Source organism: Lemur catta, chromosome 7 (genome assembly GCF_020740605.2).
Source record: "Lemur catta isolate mLemCat1 chromosome 7, mLemCat1.pri, whole genome shotgun sequence".
Classification (NCBI taxonomy): Eukaryota; Metazoa; Chordata; class Mammalia; order Primates; family Lemuridae; genus Lemur; species Lemur catta.
The window spans coordinates 61700054-61727929 of record NC_059134.1 but is presented as its reverse complement, the minus strand read 5'-3'; the positions used below and the strand labels follow the sequence as shown (position 1 = coordinate 61727929).

At 40.5% G+C, this 27876-nt stretch overlaps 3 protein-coding genes across 3 annotated transcripts; all 3 read left to right on the top strand.

Moving 5' to 3' along the window:
• Positions 1-12825: 12825 nt before the first annotated feature.
• HBE1 (hemoglobin subunit epsilon 1) lies at positions 12826-14342 on the top strand. Its single transcript, XM_045557335.1, has 3 exons — positions 12826-12972; positions 13096-13318; positions 14156-14342. The coding sequence occupies exons 1-3, from the start codon at positions 12881-12883 to the stop codon at positions 14282-14284; spliced, it is 444 nt and encodes a 147-aa protein (XP_045413291.1). The 5' UTR covers positions 12826-12880; the 3' UTR covers positions 14285-14342.
• Positions 14343-18517: 4175 nt separating this feature from the next.
• Positions 18518-20457, top strand: LOC123642335 (hemoglobin subunit gamma). Its single transcript, XM_045557334.1, has 3 exons — positions 18518-18692; positions 18816-19038; positions 20251-20457. Exons 1-3 carry the CDS (start codon positions 18601-18603, stop codon positions 20377-20379), a joined length of 444 nt encoding a protein of 147 aa, XP_045413290.1. The 5' UTR covers positions 18518-18600; the 3' UTR covers positions 20380-20457.
• Positions 20458-23108: 2651 nt separating this feature from the next.
• Positions 23109-24728, top strand: LOC123642334 (hemoglobin subunit beta). The gene is made up of 3 exons (XM_045557332.1): positions 23109-23256; positions 23387-23609; positions 24466-24728. The coding sequence occupies exons 1-3, from the start codon at positions 23165-23167 to the stop codon at positions 24592-24594; spliced, it is 444 nt and encodes a 147-aa protein (XP_045413288.1). The 5' UTR covers positions 23109-23164; the 3' UTR covers positions 24595-24728.
• The last annotated feature ends 3148 nt before the right edge of the window (positions 24729-27876 follow it).

The following is a 27876-nucleotide window of genomic DNA, read 5'->3' as shown; positions in this document are numbered from 1 at the left end:
CAGGGCTAGCTTCCAGCTATCAGGGCCCAGAAGGGCTACACAGCTGCTGGCTCAGATAGCTGATTAGGTCAGGTTGGTGGCTATGGGTGGAGTCCGTGACTCTCAGAGGTGATAGACCAGGAGTACGGGGTGGACGTGGGATGGGTAGGAGGCACAACATAGCAGCATTTTTTGTTCTACCACCACATGGACCTGCTTTCCCATCCCCTCAGTGAGGGGTAAATGCCTTGACTCCTCTGAGTTCAGGCTGGTCATCTAAAAAATAAGGCAATAATTGTATCTATCTTATGAAGTTATGATGGGGATCAAAGGAGATACACCCTCTCTGGAACAGTGGCCTAGAAATTCAGGACAGAGTTACGGGCTCCCTAAGGGCTTACAGTCTCAATGCAGCAGGCAAGTTCCAGAAAATAGCACTACTCAATCTTAGAGATCCAGTGCCAGTCTTAGAGCATGATGTTTAATTTAGCAATGGCCTGGGACCCTCCCCCAGCAGGACCATCTAGCCAGGTACTGCACGCAGTCAAAGCCCAGAGCCTAGCTTTAATGATTGAGGCTTCCTGTCTGGGAGATGAACAGGCTTGAAGCTCTGACTCGGGGGTGGGGGAGGAAGGCAATATACATAACCTAAACATTTGCACCCCCATAATATGCTGAAATTAAAAAAAAATAAAAATTAAAAAAAATGGTTGAAGCTTCTAAGGACACAGGGCATAGATAAAGCTATCTAGTAGCAACTTTGCAATCTAAGAAAATATCACTTCACTGGGAATGTGTACAAGATTCTGAAGCATGAGAGATTTTTAGGAATCTGCACAGGAGGTGAGAGGGAAAGAGGATGATGAAGGGACTAGAGACCACATGAGGGACACAAAGAAATAGGGTGGATTTCTATTAGAGGAAAACAAAAGGGAGACGGGAATTAATACTTACTGAAGCCTTTCTACATGCCAGGTGCTGTTCTATGTTATTTAAATAATCTCATTTAATATGGTAGTTCTGTGAGGTATGTACTATTGGACATATTGTAATTAAAGTAAGAATAAGCAGCACCTCTTGAGTACTTAGAATATGCTAGAGTCTAATTTACATCCATTATATTAATTAACTTAGTTTCTCCTCATACCAATACTTAGAAGTAGATTATTGTCTCTTTTACTATGAGGAACGCAAGGCACAAATAGTGTAAGTAGATTTCTTAAAGACCCAGGCTATTAAAGGTAGCCGATTTTTTATTAGAACCCAGGTGGTCTGGACTGTCCTACTGTCTACATTACACAGCCTCTGTCAGTGTGGGGACTTGAAGGTCAAAGAGATAAAATAACCTGTCCAAGCTTATAGAGCCACCAAGTAGTGAGGTTAGGATATAGGCCCAGCTGTGTTGCTGCTGGAGACGGTGATCTTTTCATTGCAAAACACCAGCATAAATATATAGCGCGGACGCAAGAAAGTAGAAGCAGATATTCTTCTCCCCTGCCCCCTGCGCCTCACTTTCACCCCTTGGAGATTGGAGGTCAGGGCTGAGCCACAGTTGCAGACCATACTTCCTCAAGCATGGTTGCACCTCCTTAGGAAAATCTGAGAGAAGAAAATTGGAGACAAGTTCAAAATAAAAAGAGATTCTTGAATGACAGAGATTGTCAAATGACAAGTTATAGGCAGAACCCTGAGAAAGCTGGAGGTCCCTACTGCCCAAATTCTCCTTTGACCCCTTGGTCAAACTGCAAATTTGGTTGAGGAAGAGAGTGTTTATGCATTATATTGTTCAGTTACTCCTCTTTTGTAACACACTGGCTCTTCCTTTACTCTGCAGAAACTTGGACCCTCACTGTCCCCAAAAGATAATATATCTGTCTAGTTTAAGTCTGTGTGACATTCTAACCAGTGTCAAGAATTGAGGACCCTAAACCATGCTAGGAGCAGTGCTGCAATACTGTGATAGGAACACAAAAAAATGAGGAGAAACTCTCCAAGTTCCCTGCATCTCCTTGTGCAGGATCTGACAAAAGTCACTCTGAATTTTACCGATGCAAACTACTGTTCCATGTGTTAACTACTTTAAAATCATTTTTGGCTTCACCTTGTCTTTCTCATCTGCAAGCAGAATCAAAGAACTCAGCATCAATCCTATAGAAGCCTCTGTATTATCTCTGTCAGGCTATAGCTCTCTGTTCTTTCTCAAAAATCAGCCATCACTATATTTTCTTCTAAGCCAAAGCTCAGGGGTCATATATTGCCTGGGTAAACGCTCACTGGTCAAAGGTAGACTAGGAAAAGGGCACTTTGACAGGACCAGACAGTAAGGAGAAAGGGTGAACGCAGAGGACTGGGGATAGAGAGAAGGTAGACTAGAAGTTGTGACAAGAGGGCCTGTTGTCTAAATATCTCCCAGGGAATTATTTTGGGAGGTCTGAGTAGTGTTGTAAAATAAGCTTAAAGCTGCTGCCAACATTTAAATCAAGAAATGCTTCAAAATAACTATTTACAATTATGTTCTAAAGTAACATGTGACCCTACTAGTTATATGTATATACTTATTACAATATTATAACAGATAAAACTTAGCATATACTGTGTTCCTAGTTCTTTATATAATAAACTAATTTAATCTTCCTAATCCTATGAACTAAGATGTATTATCATCCTGTATTTCAGGAACATGAAGAAGTTAAGCAACTTGCCCAAGATTACATAGGAAGTAGATGGTATTTCTGGGGTCACTGGGTCCCTTGCAATCCCTATGACAACATTTGGCTAGCCTAAGTGTTGATTGCCTCATTTCATCAGGGATGGGCTCATATTCATTGCAGACCCTGCCTGGCATCCTCTTCTCTTAGGTGATCTGCCCGACCCTAGCAGGCTTATGAAGCTTCTGATATAGAAGAGAGTAGGAGGGAGAGCTTATTGTCATGAGTGAGGAAGGTTCCTTCTCTGTTCATGTACTAATGGGGCTCTTCTTTAAGACTAAACTCACTCTGCCTCAATGTGTTTATCCAGTTCCATATACCTTGCCCTGAAGGGAGATGAACATGTGTTCTCTATCAAGAATATCCATTTTCACCTCTCAAAATCCAGCTTACATTTTCTTAATTTTATCAAACCTTCTGGTCCATTCCTCAATCCCTAAAAATAACCTACACTGAGAGAGACATTCATTTTCCCCCATCCCATACATATCTCTATTATTAATAAGTACAGAAAATATTGTAATATTGTATTCTAATGAACTATTATTTTTCACTAGGACTCCTGGGGGGCAAGACACATATCTTATTTGTCTTTATTATTCAAGCACTGAAATTAGTGTTCAGCACCCAGCAGGTGTTTTAAAACCATTTACTGAAAGATTACTATACTTTCTACAAGCCCAAGCCCCTCTATTCCCTTCAGCCTCCTCATCTCTGATTAAATAATCTCCTGTTTTTCCTTAGTCCATATTCAACTTCTCTGCCTTCCCATAGTCCAAGAAGGGACCATTTTGTCTGGGCCCCAGTCTGAGCCAACGCCCTGCCCCTACCTTCTGGTTCTGTATAGCCTTCTAGGCAAACATCTGGCCCCAGCACAGCAATGGTGAATCATGCTGAGTCATGCTGAGGCTTAGGGTGTGTGGCCAGATGTTTCTAGCCTTGAGTGATGTCTGCTATCTGGGTCCCCAACAGGATGCTTACAGGACAGATGGCAAGAAAAGGAGAAGCTGACTGCCTGACTAAAACTCCACCCTAGCCCCAACATGAAGAGAAAGGGACCCCTGAGACAGAGTTGACATACCCTAGAATATATCATTTCCTGATTTAAATTTTTTTCTAGTTGTGTTTATCAGATGCCATAGCATGATCAGTCATTGTGAAACAAATATTTGTCTTGCAGGTGGCCTCTCATACCTAGAAGCAGCAAAATCATGCTTTGTTAGTACATGTGCATGCATTTTTAGTTCATAAAATATATAGTCATTAATCAAATGCTATTGGAGTAATTTGAAGCATGGGGACCATGCTAGTGAGTTCCCTGACACCTTCTCATGGGCCTTATAATCCAGGGCAGAACCTTGGTTTCCTCCTCTGTATAAAGATGTGGCAGGGCTGGATGGATAAAGGACTTTTCCAGCTCCTGCCTTTCTAGGATCCCACATGTTAAACATATACTTTGCATGGAGTGCTGGAGACTTGGACTGAGACAAGAGACAGAAGAGGAAGGGATGAAAAGAGAAAAAGGAGGTAAATATTGTTTGCCATTTTAGGGCACTCTTGGGTGACAAAGGGCCTGTGCTCTTGGAGGGCACATGCTCACATGCTGAGTCAGATCTGAATAAGGAGGCTGCAAGGGGCCCTCAGTTTAAGCACATACTTCAGGCCAGTGTTGGTGCTAATGCTCTTAATGGAAAGATGTAGGTGACTCCAGGCCCTGTAAGAAGGAATGTTCCTCCAGGAGGGATAACAGGGTTTACATCTATGGGTAACTGTCAAAGACTACAAAGGGATTAAACAAACAAACAAACAAAAACAACATGACAGCTAGAGCTAGTGTTTAGGGAGAGGAAAAACAAGAGGTGAAGGGATCAGAGAGGGCCTCCAGAAGAATGACTTTGAAGTTAGCCATAGGAGTTCATGGCGGTAAAAATATGTTTCAGAAATGTGAAATGACTTGAGGAATTATACAACAAACCCATGAGGAATTTTCAGATGAACGTTCTGGCTCATTGACTTGACTGAGCTTCTTGAGGTCAGGAGCAGTGATGGTTTTGGGTGCCCAGGGCCCATCACAAACCCTAGTACATCCTTGGCTAGTTTTTCTTAAATGGTGAATGAATGACCTCTTGTCAGTGTACTTGGCTCTGACAGGAGCACAGAGAGAAGATTTGGTGCTGCTATGCTAAAGCTTCCTTCTTGGTTCCAGTATGTGTCAGTGATAGCAAAAGTGGCAGGATACATGATCCGTGTTTAACATAAATGCAAACACTAAGAAAATAAATCTACCTGAAGATGTTTATACAAACAGTAGAATACAGATAGATACAGAGAGTGAGTTAAGTTTGTAATACCTGTGACACAGGCTGGATTATAAGCTATGTAAATCACAAAGTAATGAAAAACAGTGGTAGAGAAACATTCTGAAGATGAGTCTAGAAAGACTAGAATAGATTGAGTTGTGTGGGGAAGTTCTTAAAGAGTGGTAGTAGACCAAAACTTGGCAGTTGTGACTAAAGAACAAGAATATCCTTCATTCTTTCATAGCATGATATAGCTTGATGGCCCCATGCTTGGTTTAACACTCTTGCTCTTGATGATGTGAAATTCTTAATAATTTTTGACAAAGAAGCTATGTGCTTTCATTTTGTACTGGGCCTGGAAATTATGTAGATAGTCCTGAGTACAATGTTATGTCTTTTTTATTTCTCTCTCTATCACCATTGTCAGCGCAATGCCCAGGATAAATAAACATTCAAATGCCTGTTGAATTGAATTCTATCCTTCTTACTTCATTCTACCCACAGAGGAATAACTCATCAGGGATGGAGGAGTCCCCCAAGGGAAAGCAGGTGGTGCTCTGGAGTGATTGGGTAAGTAGAGGAAAAAGGGTGGGGGTTGGGGGTGGCTGATCCTTCTTCCCTAGTGCAGAGGCCACAGCTGGAACAGCAAAGTCCCTGACTGTACAAAATTCTTTCTTGTATTACTGTTTTTTGACTTATGTCAAAAAACTGCCATTTCTATAACCCCCATCTGAGCGATACCACCTCCACCAAAATTTTATCTGTAAACTCAAAACTAATATCTCTGCTCCCATTACTGCCCTCCTACAGTTTCTTTCCAACCCACAGCAGCCGAAGTAATCTTTGAAAAATATAAGTCATATTATGATCACTTCTTTGTTCAGAGACTTCTGTTGGTTTCCTGTATCAGTTACAATAAAGCCAAGTCTTTATAATTTTCTACAACAATAATTGTTAATGCATATGTTGTGCTTCTTATGCACCAGGTACTGGCATACACATGTATTGTATATATGTATGAGTATGCGTGTGTATATTTATATGTATATATGTAGAGCTTGCATATATATGTATAAATATATGCATGTTAGAGGGTTTTTTTAATTATATCTCTATGATACAGATATTGTTAGTGTCCCAAATTTTGTAGATTAGAATTTCTATGACCTCATCTTCTTCTATTGTCCCCCCACACTTAATCTAATCTTCCACTGGCCTTATTGGCATTCCCTAAAAATTCCAAGCATTCTCTCCATTTAGGATATTTATATTTGCAATTTCCTATGCCAAAAACACTTAATCGCTGGTCCATATGAATAGGCATCCTCTCAAGTGTAACCTTATTGTGAAAATTTCCCTGCCGGACTACTTAAAGTAGCAATATCCTTCCACCCTTGTCCTAATCACACTCTGTCCATTTCAGTTTTCTATCAGAGCACTTAACACCATTGGTACCTTTCATATACTTTGCTTGCTTATTTACTTATTGTCAAATTCTTCCCACTATCAACTCCAGGAAACAGAGACTATGTTTCTGTATTTTTGTGTGTGTGCTGTATTTTTAGCACTTTTACAGTGTTGGACAAATGCATGAACACCCAACACATACACAACTGTAAGTAAAGGGACACATGCAGACACATACACTGCTACACACACAAAGGAATCAGTGGAGTGATGCTGGACATCCTAAGGCCAACTGGAGCAGGCAGGGCCTCGATGAGGTTATTGAGTTTTAGAACTGGGACCATTTGTTTTGTAGGCTAGAATTTGCTCTTGAATCTTATTCTGGCCAAAATAAAGGGCACAAAAGACTATAATAGACATGAGAGTAATTATTTATCTATATTGAGATGTATAACTGGAATGCTCATGTCTATGTGTGCAACTAATCATTCCCTTTTATAAATCAGGTAAAGTGGAAAAAACAAACTGTGCCAAGGCAGGTAGCCTGATGCGATTACACCACTAAAGTGAGCATGATGCCATCGGGGTCAGATATGGCTTATTCCTCCATCTTCATGGGAAGGACGGCTTGGCCTGGACACCAATGTTATGTGAGGTTCAAAACATCTCTGGACTAGAAGCCAACAAAGCACCTTTCTTTTTCTATGTTCTCCTGACTGGCTAACTCCTTAATAATGAATATGTTTTTATGCATGAGAACATTCCATAAGAAAATAGTTAAGAGTTTCTGGCCTGGGAGCCATTCTGTCTCTTTTAGGCAACCTTGGCAACCATGGGCTTTTTTTTTTTTTCCGCTCAAATTTGGAGAGCACAATTTATGTTCCTGTTATGTTCCTGGCTTTCTAGGGCCTTGTAAGTTATCTAGTCACTGTTGCTTTCACCTTTTGACAATAGTCACATATTTATAAACACAGCACACACACACACACACACACACATTATATATATAGAAAACACAGGACACATTTATCAGGCATTTCTGAGCAATTATCCATGCAGGACCCTCAAACACTAGCCCACAGACCCTTCCATTTATCTACACGTGTAGGCACCAAGGATGGGGACTGAGAAGGTAGCAGCGGGAGTGTTCTGGCTCTCACTGTCTCACTGTGGCCCCTCCCTTGCCACAGCGTAGTCCTGAGCACTTATCTTTACCCACAGTTTCTGACCCCGCCCAGCTATCACCAACCCAAGTCCCCAAAAGAAAAACACGGGGTCTGTATGACTGTGTTGATTAAAAATAAAATAAAATAAGCCCCCAAACCTCCCACAAAACATGACTAAACAAGTAAGAGGAAGAAGGAAAACAAATAAACAAACAAAAAGGAAAAATCCAAGCAGAGACTGGTGTCTGAATGAGGCTTGAGTACAGTGAAGAGCTTCAGCAGCACATTCGTCCAGGAGCCTGAGAAAGAGATGTCCCTTTCCTTCACAGATGCCTCAAGCTCTATAATCCAGGAGTTGAGATAGTTTGCTTTCAGGGAAAAAAAAATCCCTCTGAGGCTAAAATTATCAAGGGCTAAGAGGGGTTTTGGAGAGAAGGGGATCATTAAGCATCCCCACCCTCAATGCACAAAATGAAGGGTCCTGGTTCCTCATAATTCCTCATGGTCGATAATCTTGTTAATGAAGGGGTCGAACTATAATCATTGTTGCTTCCATTTAAGCCCTGCTTAATTGCCAATCCTCAATTTTATCCTACCCCAGCGAAATGCACATGTTTAATTCAGGAAACATGCCATGCTATAGCTTCAATACTAAACACTCAAAGTACTAAAGATAGCATGCCTAGGTAAGAAATAGTCATTGACTTTTTTATTTTTAAGAATTCAAAAATCACCAAGTCAATAACATCTCAATTTTCTAGCAGCAGAGGTGGGATCATAGCATATGAATAATTGGATTTTTTTCAACATTTCTGGATGCAAAATTCTAATCCCTGCACTTAAACTAGCCCCATTTGAATGAACCCTATGTAGAAATTATTCAAATATTGAGTTTTTGTATGTTTCAGAGTTACTCCATTTGAATGCTAATTGTAAATTATTACTTGACTTAAGTCTCGGGTAAGAGTAATGAAATTTGGGCCAATAAATTAAGGTGGTACAGTAAGCTGAAGGGAAGAAAGATTAAAAAGCACATTTCTCCTGACTATTTCAGAGTATTTTTATGTTGTTCTTGGTTCATAGAATACATAAAAATAAATACTGTTTAACATAAACAAAGAAAAACAAGAATTTCCCCGAATTTTAATCATGAAAAATAAACAAAGACGACTTTATTTAGTAAAGATCAAAAAACGTTAAAGAAACAAGAAAGTAAAGCTACATTTAAGGGGAAAATGGGATATTTATGACTTTTCTAAGTTGTCAGATTCAAGTTTTAACCTTCAAGGTCCATCATGCAGGAAAGTGTGGAATCTCGGGCTCTGCTGTAGGCACTGTGCTCTCAGAGGTCAGTTAAACAATCAGCGTCTCTGCTGTAAGCTGCCATGGAAGAAAAGTCACTCTGAGAATGAGCCCAGCTCTGGCTCAGACTCACCTACAACCTGTGTGAGGGATGAGGCAGAGGCCAGTGTATAGCAAGCAGCAGTGTTGTCTGACACTAGCTGTGGCTTATTCTCTCATTCTTTGCAGTCACACCAGGAAATATTCATAGGCTTCCTGCACAGCAGCTACCAGAACAGCTTGTGTTACTCATAGTGTTTCTCGGCCAATGCAAAACCTAATAGAACCGTTGGATCTCATCTATTTCTGTTCCGAGAATATAAATTTAGACACATAATGGGAGCAGAACTTATAGCCTCTCTAATCAAGAATCCTAAAGTTTTTTTCCCTTCAGTGTTGTACAAACCCTGTTCATAATTTTCCTATTTTAAAGTTAAAAATAAAAAAAACTCATTTGTGGTAAAGAATAGTCATTGAAGCAATTTTTTTTTTTACTCAAATAACACTGTGAAAAACATGCAGGGAAGAGCCTACTTTACCTACCAACAATCCAATTTATATAATTTTTCATACTAATAGCACCTAAGGGCAATATAATAGTTGACTCCTTGGATTAAATAAATGTCAGAGATTAGCTAAAAAGATTTAAGAAAATATTGAATTTTTCCCTGTTGAAAAGAGGCATTTTACATTTTTAAAAATCCTGCACATAATTTACAAAAGTACAAATGCTATAGGAAACCCTGAGGCAGGAATTGATCTTTATGAAATTTGAGAGGTTCTTTTTAAAAGTTTTTTTTTTTATTTAAAAATCTTAAATTTATTTAAATATCTTAAGATAAACAAAGTTTTTATTTTATTAATTTTAAATTATTTAAATATCTTAAGATAAACAAAGTTTTTATTTTATTAATTTTAAATTATATAGGCAATAAAGGAATATTCTTATTGATTCCTTTTTCTGACCATTTATTTCTGATCTATCCTGCATAGCCTTGACACTTCTCACTCTAAACTTTGGGCTTTTCATCTACAAAAGGGAGAGAATAATCACTTGTTCACGGTATTTCACAGGAGAAAAAAAAATGAAGTGCTTAAAATGAGCAGCTCAGGTAATTTAGCTTGAACTGACAAGCACCTAGGCAATAATGAGACTGCCCTCAGGTTACCTGACTTCAGAATAAGAATTCATAGCATAGACCTGCTGTCTTTCAACCTTGTAACCTTTCTTGAATCCCTTCTCCACAAACTTTAGCCACAAGGGAGCATGGGATGGGCCAGGTGTCTGGATGTGAGCCCGGTATTGTCCCACAGGCCATGAGCAGAGGGGTAGATATGGGCCCTGCAACTGTGTCTGAGGGAGAAAGAGGAGGATCAACTCCATACTCTGACTATAAGAGAAGACTGGTGTCCACACTCTGAACTGGATGGAGGATGGGACATATCCATAGGGTTTATTTTAGGGAGGGGCATTTTCCCCAAACTCTTGGCTTTGGGAGACCTAGTCCTTATTCCCTGGACTTTGACAATGTCTGAGGCTCACATCCACGTCCTGATGAGGGTCACTGCCTTCACACTATAGATCCAGAGCAAATTTCCCTTGAAAACCTAGAGCGCTATCTCCATTGATTAAAAATCTCCTATTAACTCAAGGACTATTCTTCCCTAAGTGACCAGCTGCTTCTTGACTATTCATTGGTCTTCTCCTTCAGTGATCAAACATCTTCCCTCCCAACCTAAAATCCTGTCTTTCTGAACTATAGATTCTAGCCTAGGAAGTCTTAATCTGGGGTCCACAGAACACTAAGAAGCTGGTGAAATTTTATGGGAAAAATAATTCATCTTTATTTTTACTTACTTTAACCAAAATTTAGCATTTTCTTCCATTTTGAATATAAGCAACAAACTAGTTTAATGCCAGCAGTACTTCTTGCCTGTTTATAGAGAGAAATCACAGATATTTTCATATTACACTATAGTTCTACAGATGTTTTTAAATAACATTTATTTGCATCACTACTTGGATATTATGGTAGTTGTGGATTGACTCATAGATCTAATGAATTCATAAAGCAGCATATATAATACTATACTGTAAACTAGATGTTTTGATGTTTGATAAACTATATTTCAATATAACTAACCTCCTTAGAAATCCTATGTATGTTATTTTATAAAATGAAAAATACATTATTTGGTAGTTACAGTTTGTCAAACTAATCCATGGTACATAAAAAGATTAGGAATTCCTGGTTATCTCTATGTTTGCCATTGGTTAAAATGTATGCCCAGAGAGGTATTCTTGATTAAAAGCTAAAAGAGTGGTATAGGAATTCAGTGGCCTGGAATAATACCAATTTGAGGAGCATCATTAAGTCAGGTAAAAACTTCTAGAATCATAGAAGAAAGACAAGGGAAATATTCTCATGTGACAGAAATGTTTTTTATCATACCTATAAGAAAAGATAATAAATGCCAAGGCAGGGTTATAGATAAGACAAGAGCTCTCAGTAAACTTGGAATATATGGAGACCCTGAGGGCACTAGGCCAAAAGCATCTGGGGCACCAAAATACAAGAAATTGTAGGAAGAGAAACTTCCAGATCTGGAAGGGGCGAAGGGAGCACTAGAGGAAATAAAAGATAGAAATATACAGAGAACGAGCCAGAAGCAGGACCTGGGCAGGGGCTACTAGACTATAGTGATGTAGGGGGACTTTTCTAGAATTAACAAAGCTGGAATCTGGCAATTCTGCTTTCATTATTCCTTTAATTATCAAATCTGTCATCTCGAAAGTTACACAAGTCTGGGACCTTGTTCCTTCATTGTACAAAACAAGGATAATGACAGTTATATTACTAGGTGCAGATTAAGTGATATTGTACAGAGAATATTCTTCATGCGCACGGGTGGAATTGAATGCATATAAATGCCCGACTTCCAGTTTAAGCTCCAACAATGTAAAGAGCTAGCAAGTCATCACAACCAGGACATCGATAACAAGGGCACTAAAGGAATTTGAAGCCTCTGGCATGGGTGGCTACAGCAAACCCTAAATTTAACCTGACTCCTAGTCTGATTAACATATCAATTTGCCTGTTCCTCAGTTTGATGACAAATCCTGGTTTTAAATAATCTCAGTCTCCTCACCTGTCTCACTGGTGAGAAGTATAGGCAGGACAGACAAGCAGGAAGAGAGACCAGGGCAACACCGCCAAAGTAGCCAATTTCCTCTAGAGTCACAGAATGGAAACAGAAAGTGTTCCCTGGAAGCGCTGGATGTAATCTTGTTCTTTCTGTCCTCTCCAGGGAATCATGCCTTAGTATTACATTTAGGGATTAAGGCTTTAATCTCATGGTGAATTTTTTACTACTCTGTTCAGTTTCCATGTATGGCTCTTGTCTCCCTAGAAAAACTGAGATCCAGAAGGTTTGATTACAATTCACTCCTCAAGAGAGCTAGAACTGGATGAGATTCTGTGTCAATAGCTTTAACTTTTTTTTTTTTCCCTTGGCCCTGTTCTTGTCATTGTCTCCATCCTTAACCAAAATATTAAACCTGTTTTTGCTGAAATATTTTTCCTATCTTAGGCCTAGCTCCTTTCTATGGGAATTTCTTGGAAAAAGGGGAATGGGAGAGATGGTTGTCATTGTGGGAGATGATGTGGGAAGAGAAGAGAGTGAAAAAGGTGAATGAATGAAAAATTATGCTGTGCATAGAGGAGGAGCCAGCAAGAGAAGGGTCTCAGGATCCAACACACATTATCACAATGTGTGCATACTTCACTGCTGACCCTCTCCTGACCTGGCTCCACCCCTGAGGGACACAGCTCATCCTTGACCAATGACTTGTAACTAACACGGAGAGCAAGGGGCCAGAACATCAGCAGTGGAGAATAAAAGGCCACACAGAGAAGCAGCAGCACACACCTGCTTCTGACACAGCTGTGATCGTCAGCAAGCTCCCAGACTTGACACCATGGTGCATTTTACTGCTGAGGAGAAGTCTACCATCCTGAGCCTGTGGGGCAAAGTGAATGTGGAAGAGGCTGGAGGCGAAGCCCTGGGCAGGTAAACATTGTTTCTCGATGCATGAGAATGAAGGAGGAATATAACCTTGGCAAATCAACCAGGAAAGTCCTTAAGATTTTGAGCATCTCTAATTTTCCATCTGCTATTGGTACCATCTCACAGGCTCCTCGTTGTCTACCCCTGGACCCAGAGATTCTTTGATAACTTTGGAAACCTGTCCTCTGCCTCCGCCATCATGGGCAACCCCAAGGTCAAGGCCCATGGCAAGAAGGTGCTGACCTCCTTTGGAGAGGCTGTCAAAAACATGGACAACCTCAAGGGCGCCTTTGCTAAGCTGAGTGAGCTGCACTGTGACAAACTGCATGTGGATCCTGAGAACTTCAAGGTGAGTGCAGGAGATGCTCATGTCCTCTTTTTGGCTTTTTACTTTAAGACAATAATGGAAGATTAGACTACAATTAGAAAGATCAACAAAGATCTCAGAAACCACCAGCTTGGTGTTAGAAGGACAGACTTCCAGTGGGTATAACCAAGACCAATTTGATTCAGAACTAGTGACAGCAAACGGGTACTAGCAGGCTGAATTTACTTAAAATTTTTCAGGAAATTTTGTCAGAACTGGATGTTTTTATCCTGGAGAATAACATTATATAATAACAGACTTCTGTAAGGATAAATGCACTTTGGATTTTGGTAGATGAAGGCCTGTCTCAATGAACAAATTCCTTATTTTATGTCGGTCCTGATAATCGAAGTTTAGAGAAAAGATTTTGGTGAAAAATTTAAAGACAGATTTTCTCAAAGAAAAACACAATGAATTCTCTAAAATACATTAAATTTTCTGTGACCAAATGGAGACTTTTTCCTGCATTGGTTGGAGATTTTAAACTCCCACTGAGAACCCTTGCAGCACCGAAATCCTCTGTTTACAGAAATTAGACAATTGGTAAATAAGAAAGGAAGAGAGGAAGGCAAATAACAATGGTGAAATGGGGAGAGAGGACGAAGATAGAGGTAGGCAGGATGTTGAATGTAAGGCTCATAACAATAAAATTGAACCTATGCTTATCTAAACTTATTGGATAGGTACAACCCTTGGAGCAGTTTGAGGTCAGAGTAGTCAGGGAAGTGTATAAAGCCATTTTATTTTTCCTGCAAATTCATTTTGAAAACTTTTGCTCAACAGGCCATTTTTTCTTTCATTTTGTCTTTCACCTAACAGCTCCTGGGAAACGTAATGGTGATTATTCTGGCTACTCATTTTGGCAAGGAATTCACCCCTGATGTACAGGCTGCCTGGCAGAAGCTAGTGTCTGGCGTTGCCACTGCTCTGGCCCACAAGTACCACTGAGCCCTCTTTCTAGTTTGCCAGTGTCCCTGTGTGTCCCTGACATCCTCCTTCTGCACAAGGAGACTGGGCTTGTTCTTGAGAGCATAGCTTCTGTTTAATAAAGTACATTCTATTCAATAATAAAAAATTGCAATTTTATCTTCTCCATCATTTCCTCGTGTGTTAGAGGAAAAAGAGTTCACGGGCTGAGGAATGGGGAGAGACCATAGGAAAAACAAAAGCTTCTTTAAGAAGTGTGTGGGGATTCATCGAAGGAAAGTGCATGCTATGAGAGGATTCTACAGGGCCAGGGAGGATGCCAAGGTGGGGAAGAAGTTTTATAAGGGTGGGGAAAGGGTTAGCTAAGTGGGCAGGGACATGTGTGCAGCGTGGCAAAAACTTACTGCACAGGGGGAGGAAGGAGGTGGTAAGTGGTACCTGAGAAAGCAGATTTGTAGTACATAGTAAATTTCCTTACAAAAAACAAAGTGTTATAGGGATCCAAGATCTAGGCTAGGATTACTATTTTAATTTTAATTTATTCTAATGTACACTTTGAAGCAGTTAGCTTATCATAGATCTTGTGAGATTAATTTGGAGATAAGACGATGAGTTGAGTAATGGCTGAGATCTTTCTAGAAAAAGTCTAGACTATCATTGATAGTCTGCTCTTCCCTGAAGCATTCCATTTTCTTAGTGGGGATCCAAGATCATGACATTTGAAATCATTGTTCATTGTCTTCTGATAGAGTGTAACATGCACTAAAATAGAGTTAGGACATAGTGGGAACTTTTTTGAGGGTAATGATGAAGACTTCATGAAGGAGATAAAATACTAACAAAGCTCATAGTCTAAAACCAGCACACTAAGGCTTTGTCACTTGCATGAAACCAGCTTTCTGGGAGTAGAGGGGAGAGTAAGACATGGGTAGCATATTAGGAAAGACCAGATAATGCAGGACCCTGACTATAAAAATATAAGATTGTATTATACTATTGGCAATAGTAAACAATAATTACTCTTAGGAGGTTAACTGACTCAGGGAATAAGATGTATAACCTGAACTTTTGTCCCCCTATAATGAGCTGAAATTAAAAAAAAATAAATAAATATATGTATATGTATATATATATATATATATATATATATATTAGTAAACTGAAAAAAAAAGATTTTAAGGAAGAGTAATCTGTTTATAAGTGCAAAATGAATTACATTTGCAGAGACTAGATATGGATGATGATTCAAGGGAACAAATATAATAATTTAAACCTGGGAGGAGCAGTGAGGTCTGCAAAATGGGAAGAATGGATAAACGTAGAGTGAGAAAGACGTGGTATCTTTTTGGCTGGGGAGGATGTAAGGGAAGAAGAAGGCAGTGGATAACTGAAAGCTCTCATAGCAGAGGGGGGACCCTCATATGTGAGGGGTATTAACTGAACCACTTTTAAGGGAGTGCTAGTTTGCTCAGGGAGTTTTGACCTTCAGGTCCTGAGTCTTTCATATCAAGGCTTGAGAACCTTACACCAAGTTAAAGTGCCATATCTTGGCAAATATAACTCTATTAGACATTTTGCTCCCCCTACACAGTGGTTAGAATGTGTCCTGTGAATTTCTTTTTAATTTGGTTTTATAACGCCACAATAGAGATGAGAGACCAATGATTATTGTAGTTGTAGGCTATCAATAGTACTATTTTCTCTGAGCTCTATAACTTTTCAATGTGCTTCTAAACAGAGTAAACAGAGGCTATTTATGGCACTAAATATTTTCAGTCAACAAATCAGAGCCATGTGCATTCTTTGTTGAAAAATAATATCCATACACATTTATGGGGCACATGTGATATTTTGTTACATGTATGGAATGTGTAATGTTCAAGTCAGTGTATTTGGAGTATTCATCACCTTGCGCATTTACCATTTCTATGTGCTGAGAATATCCCAAGTCCTCACTTCTAGCTATTTTGAAATATACAATACATTGTTGTACACATTAGGACATATTCTTTCTGTCTAACTGAATGTTTGTTCCCATTAACCAACCTTTATTCATCCCCCATCACATCCATTTCTCAGCCACGCTCACATTTTTCCTGGGCTCTGATAATCATTATTTTACTCTCCAGTGCCATAAGACCAACTTTATTTAGCTCCCACATATGAGTTAGAACCTGCAATATTTGTTGTTCTAAGTATGGCTTATTTCATGTACCATGACCTCTAGCTCCATTCATGTTGCTGCAAATGACAAGATTTAATTTGAATAGTATGCTATTTTGTAAATATGTCACATATTTTTTATACATTCATCCATTGATGGACATAGGTTGGTTCCATATCTTTGCTAGTATGAATGGTGTTGCAATAAACATAGGGTGTTTCTAGCCCTTTAATATAAGGACTTATTTTTCTTTGGGTAAGTATTCAGTAGCAGGATTTCTGGATCATATGGTAGCTTTTGTTTAGTTTTTTTTTTTTTTTTAAGAAATCTCCATATTGTTTTTCATAATGGCTGTATTAATTTGCATTCCCACCAACAATGTGTAAGAGTTCCCTTTTCTCTGCATCCACACTGGCATCTAATAATTTTTGTCTTTCCAATAATAGCCATTCTAACTGGGGTAAGATGATTCCTCATTGTGGTTTTCATTTGTATTTCCCTGATGATTAGTGATGTTGAACATTCTTTCATATATCTGTCGGACATCTGTATGTCTTCTTTTGAGAAATGTCTATTCAGATTCTTTACCCAGGTCTAGGCATAGATTTTATGGCTAAGACCCAAAAAGTATTGGCAATAAAAACAAAAATAGACAGATTGGACTATATTAAACTTAAAGGTTTTGCACAGCAAAATCAACAGAGTTAAGAGACAACCTATTGAAATGGAGAAAATATTTGCAAAACTATTAATCTGACAAGGAATTTATATCCAGAATATACAAAGAATTCGAACAACTCAATAGCAAAAAACAAAAACAACAAAAAACCAAGCAATGTGCATTTTTAATCAATCAGTCTCTTTTTCTTGTTTTTGACCTAAAATTCTCTTGTGTATTATTTTGGTTCTTGGTGTCAAAGGCTCAAGGATAGTGATGATAGAGTGGTGGACAGACATACTCTTGATCTCTTAGTGAGCTAGATCTAGAACTAGATATTGCCAGCCTAAGACAATTTAACTGAAAACAAATTCATAATGAATACACACATGTACAGTTCTACAGTACAGTGATGTCCCAGCTGTGACAGTGTGTAGACTATTACTCAATGGAAATAGCCCCTGCTTCTTTGGAGTTGTTCTATAAGCACACAAGAGGAGGAAGAAAAAGAAGTCTTTCTAATGTTACGTATTGAAATAAAACTGTCTAAAAAGTGACCTAACATTAATCAGATAATTAATTCAAAGCCATTACCTACCAAGGAAACTTCCACCATTGTCTTCACTAAGCATAAGCATTACTCTGGAACTCTGGGTCATCACCCAGCACATACACTGATCCAGTGGGGAATGAACATCATCTGGTGCCCGGATGCATACACTGACATGAAGATAAATACCTTTGCTCAGATGAAACATACATGATTTATTTCAAATAGGTACAGGTAAGTAAATACTGAGGTAAGTGTTCAGTCTTATATTATATTAGCTAACACTAATTGATTCCTGCACTGAAACTTGTTTTATGAAATTACTTTCTCCCAGACTATTGTGAACTAGAGAGATCATGGCCTAAATCCACTGTGTATTCAAAAATGAGTATAGCACTTCTCACTTGGAAACCACTCCTACTAAACGAGACTTACACTTGTCCTGTCAGAGATCCTAGACTTGTGCCTAAAAAGAATTTCACAATCCTGAAATTTTCAAATATTTGTCTTGCTTTAGCTTTAATCTACAGGCCTCTCTGGGGCTAGAGACAAAAATGTAGAAAAAGCTGGTAAAGAAGTCCTGGAGTATTCTCTGGTAGGAGGAGAAGGAAACTAGCTAAAAGAAAGAGTGGATGAGAGAAAAAATTGGGATAACTGAATTGAAACAAGACAAAGACCATAAACAACCTAAGCCGCGGAGTCCTTCTGGGGGCCCCTTCCCCACACTATCTCAATGCAAACGTCTGTCTGAACCCTTCCCTCTCTAAACCACGCCCACGGTTGACCAGCCTTGCCTTGACCAATAGCCTTGACCAAGCAACCTTGACGAATAGCCTCAGAGCACCATGTGAGGCAAGGGGCCAAGGGGTCAGGGATGGAGAAATAAAAGGAATCCCCTTCTAGCAGTTGCACATACTTGCTTCTGGCACGTCTGAAATTATCGACCAGCTCCCAATCCTGACACCATGGTTCATTTTACAGTGGAAGAGAAGGCTGTTATCACAAGCCTGTGGGGCAAGGTGAATGTGGAAGAGGCTGGAGGAGAAGCCCTGGGAAGGTATCCTCTGGGGGCCAGGACAAGGGAGGGATGGAATGAACCTCTATATGGCAGAAATACAGGATACTTTTCAGGACTACTGACAATTTCTGGGTTTCTAATTGCTATTGTCCTATTTCACAGACTCCTGGTTGTCTACCCATGGACCCAGAGGTTCTTTGACAACTTTGGCAACCTGTCCTCTGCCTCTGCTATCATGGGCAACCCTAAGGTCAAGGCCCATGGCAAGAAAGTGCTGACTTCCTTGGGAGAAGCTATAAAGAACATGGATGATCTCAAGGGCACCTTTGCCCACCTGAGTGAGCTGCACTGTGACAGGCTGCACGTGGATCCTGAAAACTTTAAGGTAAGTCCAGGAGATGTTAAAGCCCTCTTTCCTTTAATTTTGGGGTGATTTAGATAACTGAACTTTGATCTGAGTATAACTAAGGCCACCTGCAGGGCATGAGATATTTGGAGATATTACGGTTGGGAGTAAAGAAACTCCGTGGGACTAACAGAGCTGAGATCAAGAGGTAGTAGTAGAGCCTAAAGAGTGGCTTTAGAAGTCTAGAGGGACTTGTCTACATTCTATTGGCTTTGAGAAAAGATTGGGTAAAGATGAGGAAAATAACTTTTGTTAATTAGACTCCTTTAAAAAGAACTTTGTCTTTTCTTTCTTTTTTTTTTCTTATGTTTTTCATTTTTTTTTTTTTTTTTGAGACAGAGTCTTGCTTTGTTGCCCAGGCTAGAGTGAGTGCCGTGGCGTCAGCCTAGCTCACAGCAACCTCAAACTGCTGGGCTTCAGCGATCCTACTGCCTCAGCCTCCCGGGTAGCTGGGACTACAGGCATGCGCCACCATGCCCGGCTAATTTTTTTCTATATATATTTTAGTTGGCCAGATAATTTCTTTCTATTTTTTTAGTAGAGACGAGGTCTCACTCTTGCTCAGGCTGGTCTCGTACTCCTGACCTCGAGCGATCCACCCACCTCGGCCTCCCAGAGTGCTAGGATTGCAGGCGTGAGCCACCGCGCCTGGCCCATTTTTTTTTTTTTTTTTTTTAACAAACCTTGCTGGAGGCAGAAAAAAATGGCCATTGAAAAGATACATGTAGGCAGGCCATGCTGGCTCAGTAAAAGGAAGAAACCTAGGTGGCCAAATACATATTGCTAAGGCCATTTCTATATTGGCTAGACACATATATACAATGCTGCTAAACTCTCATTTCAAACTTACATCCTATAATTATACCAGGAGGGGGGCAAAGAGGCTCTCAGAAAGAGAAACAACTGGAATACAGGGTTTGGAAAGAGAGCTGTGAGATTTTTTAAAAAATATTTTCAGCCCTGAAAATGTGGAGCTGTTGGCGGTAATAAGGTAGAAAGATTTAAATCATGGCTAGTGATTAGTCCTACAAGGGGAACAAATTACCTGTGTTTAATGGCTAGGCAAAACCTCAGGGTTTGTGAGAAGTTCTTGGTTCTGAGTAGGAGTTGGGTGTCCAGATACCTGGAGACCAGCCTGTACCTCTCTGCTCACTTTGTTCTCATCTCTATTGTCTCTTTCTACCTTCACAGCTCCTAGGAAATGAGCTGGTGATTGTCTTGGCAAAGTATTTTGGCAAGGACTTCACCCCACAGGTGCAGGCTGCCTGGCAGAAGATGGTTGCTGGAGTGGCCATTGCCCTGGCCCATAAGTACCACTAAGCCCCCTGCCCATGGTGCAGAGCTTTCAGGGAGAACTGTCAAGTAATAAATAATAAAACTATTCTGCTATGATGTCACACATGTTTGTCTTCAGTTCTTCTTTCTCTGTGTTCTTTTAAATGTATGAGCCCCAAGGGCTTTTATGTTGAGGTGTGTGTGTGTGTGTGTGTGTGTGTGTGCGTGCTATCCATTTGTTTTTGCATGAGATGTGAATTTTTATGAGAAAATGAAAGAACAAGACAATAAAGAAACAGGCACATAGGAGCTCTGCAAGGGAAAGTAAAAGGTATGCGGGAGTTCTGGTGGGAAGGAGGGCTCTATAGGATGGGATTCCTCAGAAACAGACAATTGAGAGGAGAAGGGTGTGACTTCAGAGAAGAACTCAGGGGCTAAATGGAAGCAGAGTAGCAAGGATGGGGCTCAATGGAGCAAAAGGATTCCAGGCATTAAAAAGTCAAGGTCCAGGCAAAGATTGTAATTCTATTCTATTTAGTGTGACACAATTTCTAAGGGTAAATGTCTTTTCACAGCCTTTGTGAGGCTAGATTGGGGGTTGATGGTTTTAAAGACCAGAACAAGGATAGCTCTTTTCCAAGATAACCCCAAAGAACTGTATCTGGCTTTACTGAGGAACTTTATGTTTTAAGTGCTCGTGCATGCCCAGGAAGTTGAATTGGTCCCATGCCCTCAGGAGAGACAATGTCCAAGTGTGAAGATTGGCTACAGCATTTCAAGGAAGAGATATCACTGTAAGCTACTGGAGGAGATGAACATTTAGGTTGGGGAAATGAACCAGCAAACACTTAGAAACTTTAGACATGCCTTGATTAGCCTTGCATGTCTAAGCAACAGAGCAGCACTGTGAGATCAAAAGGAATTGGGAAGGATTTGTGTACATTAGTTGGAAAGGCAGATTCACTGGAATTCTTGTATAATTGGAAGTTAATGCATATTTATAAGCAAGAGTGTGATGTAATGGCATTATGGCCTAAATGTTTGTCTCTCCCCAAAATACATATGTTGAAACTCAACCCCTCAATGTGACCTTAGTTTTAGGTGAGGTTTTTGGAAAGTAATTAGGTTTAGATGAGCTCATGAAGGTGGATCCCACATCATGGGATTACTTTCTTTATAATAATAAGACTCGGGGGGATACGGGGTGGGGGGAGGGGATGGGGGTATAACTACATGATAAGTGCAATGCACACTGTCTGGGGAATGGACACGCTTGAAGCTCTGACTCAGGGGGATGGGCGGTACATGCGCAATATATATAACCTGAACTTTTGTACCCCCATAATAAGCTGAAAAATAAAAAATAAAAAAAAAAGAAGAGACAGCAGAGACCTCTCTTTCTCCCCTCTGCGGACACAGTGAGGAGTCAGGCATCTGAAAGCCAGGACAGGATCCCTCACTGGGAGCCTAATAGGCTGGGACCTTAATCTTAGTCTTCCTGGCCTCCAAAAATGTGAGAAAAAAATTTGTTGCTCAAGCCATCCAGTCCATGGAATTATATTTTGTCACAGGACCTCTAGCTGACTAAGGCAGATGGAGAAGGGAAAAAATAAACTTGGGTGCTGTGTGGATTAGAAAGCCTGCTAATCTCTGGTTTGCAAATATCCACTGATTTCCCATGTTTTGGAATAAAATATCCACTCTACTACTTTTATTGACAAGACTCAAATAATAAGCCTGGACCCATGTCTCTAACTTTGATTCCTTAATACATTTTACTCTGGCCTTAGTCTTTATATACAGTGAAATCCCAAGTTGTGGGTTTTTTTCTTCTTTTTCTTCTCATCCTCAGAATTTCGCATGTGCCCTTCCTGCTTTCTGGAACTTCTTATGCCTACATATCACAGAAGTCCCACTTCAAATGTAACTTCCCTTAGGACAGCCATCCTGATATTACTTTCCTTCAGTCCCTCACTACCATTTTCACACTGTGCATTTCTTTGTGTCATATAATACCATTTGACATTCTCTTCCTCATTTGTTTCTTTAAATATGTGTATTGGTCTCCTCTGTTCACTGTAATGTGAGGATCATTAGACCAGAGAAGCTGTCTGTATAGTTCATCTATAGAATAACTATTGTATAGGACACACATGATTCATATTTATTGATTCTATTTTTTAAGCATCATTTATTTGGTTAGATGACCAAATTATTATAAACAAAACAATAACACCAAATGAATAAATATTTATTTTCTTACCAGGAGGATTTAATCCAAACCAGGAGAAGGAACATATACTTAGAACTGTCCTTGTAGTTCATTCCATCCTTGTCCATTCTGTCTTTGTAGTTATTTTACATATTCTGGAGACATAGGAAGAGGTATATACTCTTAAGTTGAACTACATCTAGCAAATAAATACCTTCCACTTTCTGTGCCTCAATTCCTCATTCATGTAATAAGAAAACTGGAGAAGCAATCTCTAATAGGCCTACCAGGCTGTGATTCCCAAAATTGTATGAGTAAACTTGCCAAGGAGGATGTTTTTAGTAGCAATTCGTGCTACTCGGATGGAACCAAGAGATACACAGAGGGAGGGCTGAGGGTCTGAAGTTAGACTCCTAAACCAGTTTCAGAACTGCCAAGGACAAGTACTGCTGCCATCATTCAGGCCTCACCCTGGAGATCCACACCCTGGGCTTGGCCAATCTGCTCATAGGAGCAGGGAGGGCAGGAGCCAGGGCTGGGCATAAAAGTCAGGGTGGGGGCAGCTACTGCTTACACTTGCTTCTGACACAACTGTGATCACTAGCAATAGCAGACACCATGACTTTCCTGACTCCTGAAGAGAATGGTCACGTCACCTCTCTGTGGGGCAAGGTGGACGTAGAGAAAGTTGGTGGCGAGGCCTTGGGCAGGTTGGTATCGGGGTTATAGGGCAGGCTTAAGGAGACAAACGGAAACTGGGCCTGTGGAGCCAGAGTAGTCTCCTGGGTTTCTGACAGGTATTGACTCTCTCTGTCTCCTGGGTTGCTTTCATCCCCTCAGGCTGCTGGTCGTCTACCCATGGACCCAGAGGTTCTTCGAGTCCTTTGGGGACCTTTCCTCTCCTTCTGCTATTATGGGGAACCCTAAGGTGAAGGCCCATGGCAAGAAGGTGCTGAGTGCCTTTAGTGAAGGTCTGCATCACCTGGACAACCTCAAGGGCACCTTTGCTCAACTGAGTGAGCTGCACTGTGACAAGTTGCACGTGGATCCTCAGAACTTCACTGTGAGTCTACGGGACCTTCAATGTTTCTCTTCTTCTTTCTCTATTGCCAAGTTCATGTTATGTGGAGGGGGCATGGGTACCAAGTCCAGTTTAGAATGGGAAAGAGGCACCTGGTGGCATCACTGTGGGCCCCTAAGGGTTATTTAGTTTCTTTTATTCTCTGCTCACAACCTTTGTTTTCTATTACTTATTTCTTGTTTTCTTCTTTTTTTTCTGTTATTTATTCTGTTTTTTTAATGATTTAATTTTTTATGTAACAAAAGAGAAATATCTAGAAGATAACTTAAATGACCAAAAAAAAAAAAAACATGAAGAACTTATACAGTCTGCCTAGTATGTTGCTATTTGATATGTATGTGTATTGTTTGGATATTAATAATCTACCTACTTTATTTTATTTTTATTTTATGTTTAGTTGACACATAATAATTGTACATACTTATGGTGTAGAGTGTGATGTTTTGATTCATATATATATATACATGGTGTAATGACCAAATCAAAGTAATTTGGCATTTGTGATATTGTAAAAAACCCTTTCTTCTTTTAGGCCACTTTTTTGTTTGTTTGTCTTATTTCTTATGAACCATATCATGCTGCTTTGCATCATTCTAAAGAATGACAGTGATAATTTAATTTCTGGGTTACAGTAATAGGGAGGGATATTTTTTGCATATAAATCATGGCTGATATGGGAGGTGTCATATTGGTAGTAGCAGCTAAGATTCAGCTGTTTGTTTCACTTTTGTTTTATGGTTACAGTGCTGAGCACAGCTTGAGATGAGGCTGAAATATTCCGAGTCCAAGCTGGGTCTCTCTACTAATCACGTTCATACCTCTCGTCTCTTCCCCACAGCTTCTGGGCAACGTGCTGGTGATTGTGCTGGCTGAACACTTTGGCAATGCATTCAGCCCGCCGGTGCAGGCTGCCTTTCAGAAGGTGGTGACTGGCGTGGCCAATGCTCTGGCTCACAAGTACCACTGAGCTCCCTTTCCTGCTGCCCAATTCCGATTAAAGGTCCCTTTGTCCCCAGAGCCCAACTACAAAACACAGGGAAATTATAAAGGGCCTTGAGCATCTGGCTTCTGCCTAATAAAGAACAATTATTTTCACTGCAACGAAATGTGTTCAGCGTGTTTATTTCTGAACCTCTCACTTAAAAGGGCACATGAAAGAGCAAGGCATTTAAGAAACAAAGACATGAGGGGTTAGTTCAGACCTTGGGACAATACATCTGTGAGTCTGTATACAACTAATGTGTGTGGGCAACAGCCCCTGCCGCTGATGCCTTACCACTCCTCAAAAGAGGATTCAAGTGGAGGCTTGATTAAGGGGGTAGAATTTTGCTAATTTTTAATTATTTATTTTCTTTAGACTTCCTTGTAAATGTCTTTTCTCTCTCCAGTCGCTTGTCCGGAATTTCATAGCCTCTACTCCACTGAGTTCTCTTGCCAAAAGATACCATGTTTTCCCTAACATTTTCCTTCCATGTTATATTGGCCATATCCCTCTTCCTCCCCTGACCAAGCTTAGTGTTAGCTGCCTCTATGGTCTTATCAAGATCTGCTTGAAGGAAGAAAAACGGGGTGGTGGGTTGGGGAAGGGGTTGCTTGTCCTAACAGTGATGAAGAATTTGCAGTGCTGGTCTCCCTGGGGCTTTCTCTCTTTCACAGTCACCAGAATAGTGAACATTATACCCAACAGGTAATTTTTTATCCCTTCCCCCTGCCTCCTCCCTTCTTAGTTTCCAATGTCCATTATACCATTTTATGACTCTCTCTCTCTCTCTCTCTCTCCCTCTCTCTCTCTCTATATATATATACACATATATATACACACACACACATTGTTTATCTCCCACTTATAAGTGAGAACATGTGGTATTTGTTTTTTCCATTCCTGAGATACTTCACTTTAAGATAATGGTCTCCAGTTTCACCCAAGTTGCTGCAAAGGCATTATTTAATTCTTTATTTATGGCTAAGTAGTATTTCATGGTATATATATGTATACACACACACACACCCCACATTTTCTTCATCCACTTATTAGTTGATGGTCATTTGGTTGAGTCCATATCTTTTCAATTGTAAATTGTGCTACAATCAACATTCTTGTGCAGGTGTCTTTTTGATATAATGACTTCTTTTCCTTTGGGTAGATACTCAGTAGTGAGATTGCTGGATAGAATGGAAGGTCTACATTTAGTCCTTTGAGGAATCTCTATACTGTTTTCCATAGAGGTTCATTAACTTGCAAATTAGAGAGTAAAATAAATAGAAATCTAAGAACTAGATCTCAGTAAAATATTATACTCTGATACATAAAAATATGTCCTTTAAATTTAGCAGGGAAATGGAAAACAAATCTTGACAAACAGTAACTGAACAACTACACTCTTAGGAAAGAGTAAAGGGAAATGCCTACCTAACTGCATACACTACAATCAATTACTCAGTTAAGTGTTAAAATAAAATCCAGTCATGAAAAAACTGCAAGAAAAATATGGTGGAAACATATACAACCTCAGAGGTAAAGGAGGGCTGTTTTAATTTATCAGCCTAAAGTAGAAACTATAAAAGGAGAGTTGAATTTATTCAACAATAAAAGCATTTAAAAAGTTCTCTATGTGAAAAATAAAATCACATGAATGAAAGTAACAGGTAAGCATTAAAACAAAACATACTCATGAGATGTGTGACAGAAATGATTCATGTCCCAATATGAACATCTATCATTCAAATCAAAAAGGAGGGAAAGAGGAAGAGGGAAAGAAGGCTGTCTAGAGACATCTCTTGCCAGACCGTCTCGGAAGGAAGGAAGGGTTTCACATAAAAGAGAGGGGAGAGGCCTGCTGTGGACCTCAAGGAGGAAAACTGCGAAGCAGAGAAGGAAGAGGAGAAATGAAGAAAAGGTATCAGTGAGGATCAAACCCAGAGAGACTCGGAGCCCAGTGAAGGGATAAGGGGGAATCCCTTTCTCCTTCCCACAGTCCTTCATTGATCAGTGGGCAGCCAAGTGACTTGGAAGCTTTGCACCCCCGTGAGCCCCAGCGCTGTTTCAACTATGGAATTGAGGGGAGAACTTGCATAATCCCAGAGCTTGGACATTCTGTATGGGGTTCCTCTCCAAAGAGAGTGACCGGAGAGGCTGGAGAGCTGGCTTCCTTCTATTCAGACTCTTATCCTTCCCTGCTCCTCCCCCACCCACTGCAACAGGGAGACCAGTTTGAGCAGAGAATTTGGTGAGCGGCTGCCTCTCCCCAGCTGGTGCATCCTCCAGTCTGAGGTTTCCACAGAGATTGGGGCCCTTGCCTTTCCTCTTGAGGACCTGCAGTGGTCAATCTGGGGTGCCCTATCTGGGGTGCCCAATCTGGGAGCTCTCTGCCTACTGGTGTTTCTCGTAGACACAGGCCAGTGTTAGGTTTGCTCAGGGTGGGAACCCGAAAAGTATGTATAGGATGAAATGCGGTTAATGGAAAACTTAGACAGTGAAACAATAGCTGCAGGAGTCTAGAGAGTCTGGAGGTTGTGAATCTAACTCTGACCACAGACAGTTCCAGTGACACTGGCATTCCTATCCCCCCTCATAAGGATGAAGCTACCCCCCCATTTCTGCAGGATGAGGCCTATGCAGGGGTCCTAGAAATTGGTTGTTTGAAAAGAATTTATTACAGTGGCTGTTCTGGCCCAGGTCACTCCCTTCAGAAAAACCCTCTATACAATCCAAAGCTTTCCCCCGGCTCGTGGTGGACACTTTTTTCTGCCTCCACCCATGTGCACCCAGAAGCTCAAAATAAACAGCATTTTGCTACACATGAGGCTTCATGTGTCTCCCTCTTGGCTCCAGATCTAACAGCCAGCAGGTCAGACATGTAGGCCAGATCCCATGCCCCCAGGACTTGAGTGGGTTGCTGGGGGACACAGGGGACGTTTGGAAGCTGGACACAGGAGGTGAGGGGAGTCCATGTGGGCAGAACTGATGGGAGAATACTGTTGGAGTCTGAGACACAGCGATCTGGGGAAGAACCAATCCCCCCACAGGAAAGCCACAGTGTTGAACTAGGGTGGGTATCTGGTGGGGAAGATCCCAACCCACAGTGCTATGTAAACCTAGTGTGGCAGGTTCAGGCTCCCAGGGAGTTGTGGCCCCTTCCTCATGAGTAATCTTCCTGGTCTGGAGAGGCTGCATTGACCCTCCTCCCAGCAGCTTTCCCGGGCAGCTGGGAAAACTACCTCTGAGACCTGCTGAGGATCTGCAAAGCCT

What these genes read in the sequence shown, in the direction of transcription:
- HBE1 (XM_045557335.1), top strand. Translation starts at nt 12,881, where the DNA reads ATGGTGCATTTTACTGCTGAGGAGAAGTCTACCATCCTGAGCCTGTGG. An exon ending in GGAGGCGAAGCCCTGGGCAG is followed by an intron (nt 12,973 to 13,095) that starts GTAAACATTGTT and finishes ACCATCTCACAG; the next exon opens with GCTCCTCGTTGTCTACCCCT. An exon ending in TGGATCCTGAGAACTTCAAG is followed by an intron (nt 13,319 to 14,155) that starts GTGAGTGCAGGA and finishes TTCACCTAACAG; the next exon opens with CTCCTGGGAAACGTAATGGT.
- LOC123642335 (XM_045557334.1), top strand. Translation starts at nt 18,601, where the DNA reads ATGGTTCATTTTACAGTGGAAGAGAAGGCTGTTATCACAAGCCTGTGG. An exon ending in GGAGGAGAAGCCCTGGGAAG is followed by an intron (nt 18,693 to 18,815) that starts GTATCCTCTGGG and finishes CCTATTTCACAG; the next exon opens with ACTCCTGGTTGTCTACCCAT. An exon ending in TGGATCCTGAAAACTTTAAG is followed by an intron (nt 19,039 to 20,250) that starts GTAAGTCCAGGA and finishes CTACCTTCACAG; the next exon opens with CTCCTAGGAAATGAGCTGGT.
- LOC123642334 (XM_045557332.1), top strand. Translation starts at nt 23,165, where the DNA reads ATGACTTTCCTGACTCCTGAAGAGAATGGTCACGTCACCTCTCTGTGG. An exon ending in GGTGGCGAGGCCTTGGGCAG is followed by an intron (nt 23,257 to 23,386) that starts GTTGGTATCGGG and finishes TCATCCCCTCAG; the next exon opens with GCTGCTGGTCGTCTACCCAT. An exon ending in TGGATCCTCAGAACTTCACT is followed by an intron (nt 23,610 to 24,465) that starts GTGAGTCTACGG and finishes TCTTCCCCACAG; the next exon opens with CTTCTGGGCAACGTGCTGGT.